At 35.5% G+C, this 9,038-nt stretch overlaps 2 protein-coding genes across 2 annotated transcripts; both read left to right on the top strand.

The window, feature by feature from the left end:
• The first annotated feature begins 249 nt into the window (after window positions 1-249).
• Window positions 250-7,665, top strand: LOC131635112 (uncharacterized). The gene is made up of 12 exons (XM_058905725.1): window positions 250-365; window positions 739-811; window positions 881-979; window positions 1,063-1,116; window positions 1,581-1,652; window positions 4,924-5,325; window positions 5,644-5,848; window positions 5,973-6,062; window positions 6,175-6,277; window positions 6,381-6,617; window positions 6,767-7,607; window positions 7,657-7,665. Exons 1-12 carry the CDS (start codon window positions 250-252, stop codon window positions 7,663-7,665), a joined length of 2,301 nt encoding a protein of 766 aa, XP_058761708.1.
• A 146-nt stretch (window positions 7,666-7,811) lies between these two features.
• Window positions 7,812-8,831, top strand: LOC131635111 (uncharacterized). The gene is made up of 2 exons (XM_058905724.1): window positions 7,812-8,200; window positions 8,366-8,831. Exons 1-2 carry the CDS (start codon window positions 7,812-7,814, stop codon window positions 8,829-8,831), a joined length of 855 nt encoding a protein of 284 aa, XP_058761707.1.
• Window positions 8,832-9,038: the final 207 nt, after the last annotated feature.

Here is a 9,038-nt window from a genome sequence, read left to right as displayed (position 1 = left end):
CAGGGAACTTACTGACCGGAGTAGCTTCCGGCGACTCTTCAAACCGATGACGTCCCAAGAATACCAGAGATGCTTCTTCGTGAAATCCAGGTAACGCCTTCACCGCCTCTTTGATCTCCGAAGTCCTTTCTACGATTCTCTTCTTCACTTCTTCTCGAATTCTTCTTTTTCTTTGAATTTCTGCTTTCTGAATCGTTTGCCGTGTTGTATTGAGTCTGAGTATGAGTTAGAATGGACGAGAGCACGAAAATGGCATCACTGAGAGCTTCATCGTTGCCATGTGTTGAGAAGATTGAGGGAGGTGTAGCTCTGTTGATTAGAGTTTCAGAGGTTGAAACTCTAGCAACAATGGAAGCTGAGCTTTAGTGAGAGGGTGGGGAATTGAGGGTGGACGATGGAGTTCTGAGAGTGGAGAAGGTGGAGTGAGATTGAAGATGAGTGTGAGGGTGACGAAGAAGATGATTGAGAGAGGTGAAGATGATGATGAGTGAAGGTCGAGAAGTGGTTATGGTGTGTGTGATGAATGAAGCGTGTTCTTGAATTATGGAGGGAATGGGACTATATAGGTGAGTTGAAATCAGTTAGAGGTGAGAGATTGTGAGCCGTTAGATTTGCTGATTTAGTTATGGAATGGAGAGTGAGGATTGACTCTGATTTTTCTGTTACACTCTGTTTTGATTCAGTTGCCACTCTGCTTCTTCTCTTTTCTGTTACAGTCTGTTAGTGATGGTTGGAAAGTTGTTATGAAAATCTGTCGGAGTTAGTTACAGTTGGGGATTCTGTTATGGTTGTTAGGATTCGGTTGGGATCTGTTAGTTGTTAGAAAAGTTAGTTATAGGAATGTAACTAATTGGTTTTTTCTGTTATTCTGTTGGCTGAGTTGAGAGGTTTGTTAGTTAGTGAGGAGAAGTTATATGTAACTAATTTTGTTAGGTTAGTTGAAGTTGGTTATGGAATTTGGTTAGAGGTTGTTGGTGAGGTCTTATAGGTAGTTAAGAAGAGGTTATCATTCTGTTATGAGTTAGCTTGGTGGTTATAAGTTTTTTGGTGTGAATGCTGTAGGTTTATTTTTCTGGTTTGAAAGGTTTATGCAGGGCTGAATGTGATTTAGTGAATGTATGGCTGACTGGTTTTAGCTTTATGTGGTACAGGGACTGAACTTGATGTAACTGTATGTTTCTTTTCATTGATAGATTTTCTTGCTTAATTCTGTTTGAGATGTGGATTGTATACTTGCCCTTTGATTTTCTTGCGGTGCCTTGTTTATGGAGCTGGATTGGAATTGCTTTGAATAGATGCAGGTTAGAGATTGTGGCTGGCTGCAGATGAAATTGAAGCATGGCTTGGCAATATAGTATATGTGAAGACATGGTGACCATGGAAGCAAGATGATGAAGACAGAATCGTGGTGGTGGCAGCTTGGTTTTAATGGTTAGGTATGGATTTATAATGAATATCAACATGGAGTAAGAATCCTGGATTAGTGAGTGAATATGTATCTGTTATGATTTTTTGTGGCTGACAATTGTAGATACAGGGCTACCATTATGAAACTTGAATGATGTTGGTCATTGTCACAGACAGGTTTGGATGCACGGGACAGACACCGAGTTTCAGACAGATTCATTACGGTTATGTCGCGTTTTGAGCTTGTATATTGGCCTGAATGCTTTTCCTGATTGCATATGCGGGCAGCCTGTTGTCATCATGTTGTTGGGCAAGTATTCATGGCTGCAGCATTGTTTCTTTTTCACATATTCTGAACTACTTCTTTTCCTTTGCAGACTTTCTATTATGCTTTAGCCTGAATGAACATGTGGTGGTGAGTGTTAGGTTTGTTTATTGTGCCGGTTCTTGAGACGACATGATGCTGATACTTGAAGGCATAGAATATCATAGCCATTGGCACCACATGGTTGAAGATGAGAATTGGATGTACTGAGTTAAAGCGACAACCATAGGATTTGGAGGTTTTGGCAGCATAGGATGAGGACTTGAAACATGTCTCCCTTTGTATTTTCGTTTATGCAATATATGGATTTTTGTAATGGATGAAATATATAATGTTTTTATTGTAATGAAATTTGTATGAAGTGTATGAATGTTTAAGTGTATGGACTTGAGATGAACTTGAAATGGATTTTGAATATTTGTAATGAACTTTGACTCTTGACTTGTACTTTTGCAAAGAGACCTTGAATGTTGTGATGATATTGTATGAATACTTGAACATTTGATTTGATAAATGGTGGACTTGACTTGATGAATGAAATCGGTGAGAGACCTTGAATGACTTTGTATTCTCATCTTAATTCTCAAAAGAACGTGAATTCAATTTCCAAACAATTCACCATGCATTGCAATCAACAAATCAATGAGGGAAATGATAAAGCTTTGATCACAAGCAATCCACGACCTTATTTCTTGCATCATGAATCTAGTATCTTAGCTTGAATTAAATTCTTAAACAAAGTTTGAATAATAAGGCCGATTAAATCATCAAATTCATCCTCAAATCATCGCGACCTTAATTCAATCTCAATCCCTCAATTCAAACCAAACCAACAACCAATTACGCATAGCTGCGCCTTGAACACAATGGACCTATAAGTCTAATTCTCACACCATGATATGCATTGTACTTCAATCTGACATAACAACAATTCTTTGAGGAATTTTTGAGGAAGATAAGAATTGGAGCACATAAGAACATCTCGACCCTTGATGAATCTTCATAGAGAAAAACCTCGTAGCTTTAGGAGAAAGAAGTCCATCATGACTGACCATACAAAAACCCTAGCTTCCAAGATCTTTGATCCCATGCTTTTTAGATGTTTTATTTAATGAATGAATACAAAGCCATGCAAATGCCCTAATGGAGGTATGCAGATGAAATGGGAAGTATAAACCAGATGAAAATAAAAGGGTAGGACAAATTTGGGGTATGACAATGTTATTGTTGAACAATCCTTTCATGTCAACTTATGTTTTGAACAATGTTGTAATTTGTTTTACTTTTTGTGACAATTAAGGCAGAAGTCTTACAAACATATAATGGGCAGTTTGACCCTTAACTTAATGAATTATTTACTTCCTTTTATATTGCTTTTGTTTTCCAATGCTCTAGGAATATCATATATTTAATTTCAACCATCTTTACTCAATAATTGTTTATGATTCGATTATACCATTGTTTCCACTGTAGATCTGTACCTTTGTAAAAAGTGTAGCTCTGTTCCATTGTATACAATTTGTGACAAAAAGAAGCAATAGTTTTTTTACATAGACCTATGCAAAAAGTCTTTAATTAACACATTATATTTTAAGTTTCAAGTGATTCAATACACTTCATACGACTATAGAGCAGTTGGTGTTTTTACATTAGAACAATTGAATAAACTTATAAAATTTGTATCTGAATTGAAAGGGGCAGACCTTTCACTTTGCAGAAGATGATAATATAACATGTTTGGTCGTACCAAAATGTCAAATTTAACTTTAGTGGTGCCAAAAAATGCATAGGCTTAAAATAAGTAGTTTCCACCTGGGAAGCTCAATTTTTTATCTAATTAAACTTCATCTAGGATAAAGTTGTTATGAACTTACTGACTATGAAGAAGTTAAACAGAAGGCCCTCCAAAAAAATGAGATGTACAAACTAATGTCCATCTAGACCACAAGTTGGCTAAAAAAATTTGTTATTATAAGACAACTTTTTTAAAAAATTCTTAGTAAAACATAGTTCCCATTGTAAAAGGTGCTGCCAATTTTTAAGTTTTGCCAATTTTAAGTCTTGAATTAACATCCTTGCAAAAAGAAGGTTGTACCATTGTTCCCATTGTAGATCCGTACCAAATTTGTAAATCAACTTCAACTGTAGATCTGTACCATTGTTCCCACACGAGCCCTTTAAGTCTTGAATTAACAACCTTTTTGAAATCTTCGATAAAGCTACTTTTTAAAACCTATCATAATTTTTCAAGCAACTATTACAGTCTATAATGTAAGTACCAATGTAATTTTTTAAAATCAAGTTTACACTCTAAACCTCACAACCAATACTATTATATTATCAATAAACCTACAAATACTACTTTTAATTGTTACTTTATTCAACACAAAGTACTTCCAGCTTTCCCTACAGCCTGTCTTCGATATCTTATCACCACATATTAGTACCAACTGCATTATTTCATACGCATTTCCTACATACTAAGTACATCACCCATCCTTGGGCAGAACTATTACTCACCTATCATGATAATGAAAGGTCCAATCACATTTTTAGCTGCAACTCAACTACTGGTTACTACAATGCTCATATTATCAAAACATTTTTATCAGCTTGCCAACTAGGACATATGCACATGACCGATGTTATTTAACTTATGCAGGTTGACTTTTTTCCCTTTTGCATTTTTTTTGGATACAGGCCATAAGTCGCACCACGCTTTTTATGTCTCCATCCAAACAATCAGATAAGCAGTGTTGAGTTAGTGCAGTAACCATGACTGAGTTTCACTAATATTCTTCAACTCTACACCATTGTTTCAGTAAGTTATATTGATATTCTTCTCCACTTTCAATATAACCATTTATTTATGTCAAAGGAACCTTGCCATAATTCCAACGCCGCATATAGATATATATTTAACTTCCTAACCTTATATATATAATGGCAGATCTTGATAATAACTATAATGATAATTTAACTTTTATATTTACCATGGATTCTAATTGTAGATACTAAAACTCAAGATGAATCAAAGGAAAGTAACCTATAAATTTCATCCATTAGACATGTGTGGTCTTGCCTACTGCTCATTAGAATTATTTAGACTGTACTGTTACATTGTTTTTGGGTTATTATTTTCTAACTCGTGATCTGTTTATAACATTTTATGCTAATCTTTTGCAATATAGGCCAACAAAAAAACTTCTATTATAACTGATGATTCATTATGGACGAAATCAGCCGCTAAACGAACTAGGTTCCGTCGATTTAGCATTATGAAGCATAAGAAAGTCAAAAGATTTAGACCAACAATTCCTGGATTTAACAATACCCCTACCGGCATTAGGATTCCACTGTCTGAAATAAGTCAACCACCTTCTTCTCAACAAAACCGAAACATGTTGCCACAGACTCGACCCTCTTGTACTAAACATGGAATTCACATACCTCCTAAACTGTTGGAAATTAATAACATCAGCACAAACCTACTTTCATCCTTTTCCCTAGCTGTAGCAAAACAAGGAAGAGAGAATCTAAACCCTGCTACACTTATACAACCTGGGCAGAAATCAATGAATCCCTCCGATACAGTTAATTCGACTACTTCACCCATGTAAGTTATAATTCTTTGTGTAATTATTCCATTTGAATATGACTTACTCACTTAGTACCTTTTTTAATATTCAGCATTGAACCTGCAATTCTAAATGGCACAAACACTACACAACTCAAACATGCAAGGGGTCGTCCTTAAAAGGTGACTGGAGTGCCAGATAGAGCATATAACCTTATGCGCAACGATCAGATTAATTTAACTCCACCACAGACGAAGGAAAAAGCTCAAAAAACCAATCATCCAAATCCTCCAATGTAGGGTCAATGTAATTTATCAAATATATTTGAAATAGGATGCACATATCATGCTAACCTATGATCATTTCAATATTTACAACTCTCTCAATTTCATCTCTCCAACAGTACATATTGGAGAAAGTTCACAAACTCCATCAAATCCTATTACATGCAATGTTTTTAAACCAACTGTTAACATTGATTTTGAAAGCGACAACGAGAGTGATGACGATAATGATTCTGATTATGACCCTTTCTTAGGTATTTGTATTCACTATCCATGATTAATCATACCTAATGTGCATGGCTTGAGCATTACAATATCACAGACATGCATCATTATCATTCCTAATGTTGTAACTATAAGATCTTATGTTGAAAACAGTGGACGAATCATCTGATGATGAAAGTCTAGAAGATGACGACAACACTCCTCCATTCTCAACTGCTAACCAACCACAAGCTAACACTGAAGGTATACAAGTAATATATGCATGTTCATTATTGAAAAATTTGATGTTATGTTGACAACATGAACAACACTGTGCTTATTCTAAGACTGCAATCAAATTCTGCATTATACACAGAATATTTCGATCTTGGAGATGCGAGAATGGAGTGTGGATATTGCAATGCATTAATGTGGTATCAAGAAAGGAAGGACAAGCACAAACATTTTGCAAATCCAAAGTATAACTTGTGTTGTGGAAATGGCAAGATTGAACTACCGTGCTTGAGACATCCACCATAAATCTTAGCATATTTGCTATTTGATAAAAATGCAAAAATATAGTAAAAGTTTTCAAACAAATTTGCGAACATACAACATGATGTTTGCGTTCATATCTCCTGGTGCTAAGTTGGACAACAAATTCAACAATGGTCGTGGCCCGCCAATGATTCGCATCCAAGGTCAGTGTTGCCACAGAATTGGGAGTTTATTGCCACTAGATGGTCAACGACCTAAATTTGCTCAGCTGTACATATATGATACAGAAAATGAAGTTTCAAATAGAATGGATATTCTACGGTATGAATCTATTTCTGTTATTATGGTTATTCATTTGTCAAACTTTTTATAATTGCATACTGCATTAAAATTGAGTAGTATATTAGATGCATGCAACCAAACCTTCAATATATTATATTATTAATTGAATTGCAATTAATACATTGCAGCAACAAGGACAACATTGATGAACAAATTGTTGGCAAATTGTCTGAAATGTCGTACAAGTATAACATACATGCCAAGAGTTTCCTGATGGCAAGACAAAGACTTAATGAAGGAAATGTTCACAATCTAAAACTCAGGTTAATAGCAAATAGAACCACAGATGGAAGAGTGTACAACCAACCTACTGTTTCTGAGGTGGCAGCCTTGATTGTTGGTGACATTGATACGGGAGAAGAAAAAGACATTATTATGCAAAAACAAGGGGGAAAACTTAAACGCATTGATGAGTTCCATGCAAGCTACCTCGCCTTCCAATATCCTTTAATATTTCCATATGGAGAAGATGGTTATAGACCAAATGTTGCACACAGAGATCTTGACATATTTGATGATAATCCTAGGAGTAGGCTGACTATAAGAGAATGGCTAGCTTTTCGAATCCAAACTCGGTCGCATGAAGGAAGAACTCTTTTATCATCGAGAAGGTTGTTTCAACAATTTCTGGTGGATGGTTACACAATGCTAGAAGGAGAGAGGTTGAAATGGCTTAGAAATAATCAGTCTAAACTTATAGTGTCTAAGTATAACAATCTAAACCAAGATGGAGATGAAAGCCAAACTGAAGGTTCATCGACTGGAAAAAGAGTAATTTTACCGTCATCATATGTTGGTAGTAGGAGATTTATGGATCAATTATACTATGATGGAATGGCTATATGTAGTAAAGTGGGATTTCCAGACCTATTTATTACTTTCACTTGCAACCCGAATTGGCCGGAAATTCAAAGAGCTTTAACACCTCTAAACATGAAGGCACATGATAGACCTGACATCATTGCTAGGGTATTTAAAATGAAGTTTGACAGCCTTTTGTCGGACGTCACAAAAAAAGGTGTTTTAGGCAAAACACTTGCTTGTGAGTCCTCTATTCTTTCCATAAATATATATTATATGTGTATCAATATATTGCCCTTTTTATGCACACTTATTGATATCTTTAATACTGGTGCTAACACTTTACATGTTCTGTTAACTACTTTTTCAGACATGTACACAATCGAGTTCCAAAAGAGAGGCTTGCCACATGCCCATATTCTTATATTCTTGCATCCATATAATAAATATCTTGACCCAAGTGATATCGATAGGATAATTTCAGTTGAGGTTCCAGATCCCGTGAAACAACCGAGGTTGTATAATCTGGTCAAAGCGCACATGGTTCATGGTCCTTGCGGTTTGGCAAATCCAAAATGTTCATGCATGAAGGATGGAAGGTGTACAAAGTTTTATCCAAAGAAGTTCCAAGATGTTAGGATATTTAATCAAGGTGGATATCCAGTATACATAAGAAGAGATAATGGGCATAAGATTAATAAGAATGGAATACAACTTCATAGCGGTCATGTTGTACCATACAATCCGAGTTTACTAATGAAGTATGAAGCACACATAAATATGGAATGGTGAAATCAAAGTACTTCAATTAAGTATCTCTTCAAGTACATCAACAAGGGTTCCGAGAGAATCTCGGTTGTGATAGTTCTAAATGATAGCACAAGTGTCGGTAATGTTGACGAAATCAAACAATACCTTGATTGTAGATATGTGTCTCCAAGTGAAGCATGTTGGAGAATCTTTTCATATTCTATTCATGGGAGGAAACCAGATGTTGAAAGATTGTTTTTTCATTTGGAAGGTGAAAATCCAGTGGACTACAAAGAATTTGAACAAATAGGAGATGTCCTTCTTAAAGCAAGTGTAACTGAATCAATGTTTACTTCATGGTTTGATGTAAATAAAGAATATGCGGAAGCGAAATCATTGACATATGGCCAATTTGTCTCTAAATTTGTTTATGTCAAAAAAACAAGGACCTGGAAACCAAGGAAACGGGGTTACACCATTGGTAGGTTAGTTTGGGTCCCACCGGCAACAGGAGAATTGTATTATATGAGGATGTTGTTGACTGTTAAAAAAGGACCAACAAGTTATGATGATCTCAAAACATTTGAAGGTGTTAAACATAAAAGTTTTCGGGAAGCATGCTTTGCAATGGGGTTTCTATAAGATGACAAGTAATTCATTGAGGCAATTAAAGAGGCTTATAATTGGGCTTCTGGAGTGTTTTTGCGATAACTCTTTGTTACCATGTTGTTATCTGCTTCCCTGAATCGACCTGATCATGTTTGGCGAAACACTTGGATTTACTTATCTGATGGGATACTCTATGAACAGAGAAATTTGTCAATGAATCAATGTACTATGTTCTATATA

Source organism: Vicia villosa, unplaced genomic scaffold, assembly GCF_029867415.1.
Source record: "Vicia villosa cultivar HV-30 ecotype Madison, WI unplaced genomic scaffold, Vvil1.0 ctg.001429F_1_1, whole genome shotgun sequence".
NCBI classification, from domain to species: Eukaryota; Viridiplantae; Streptophyta; class Magnoliopsida; order Fabales; family Fabaceae; genus Vicia; species Vicia villosa.
The sequence above is the reverse complement of the archived record's forward strand: the minus strand, read 5'-3'. Positions and strand labels throughout refer to the sequence as shown.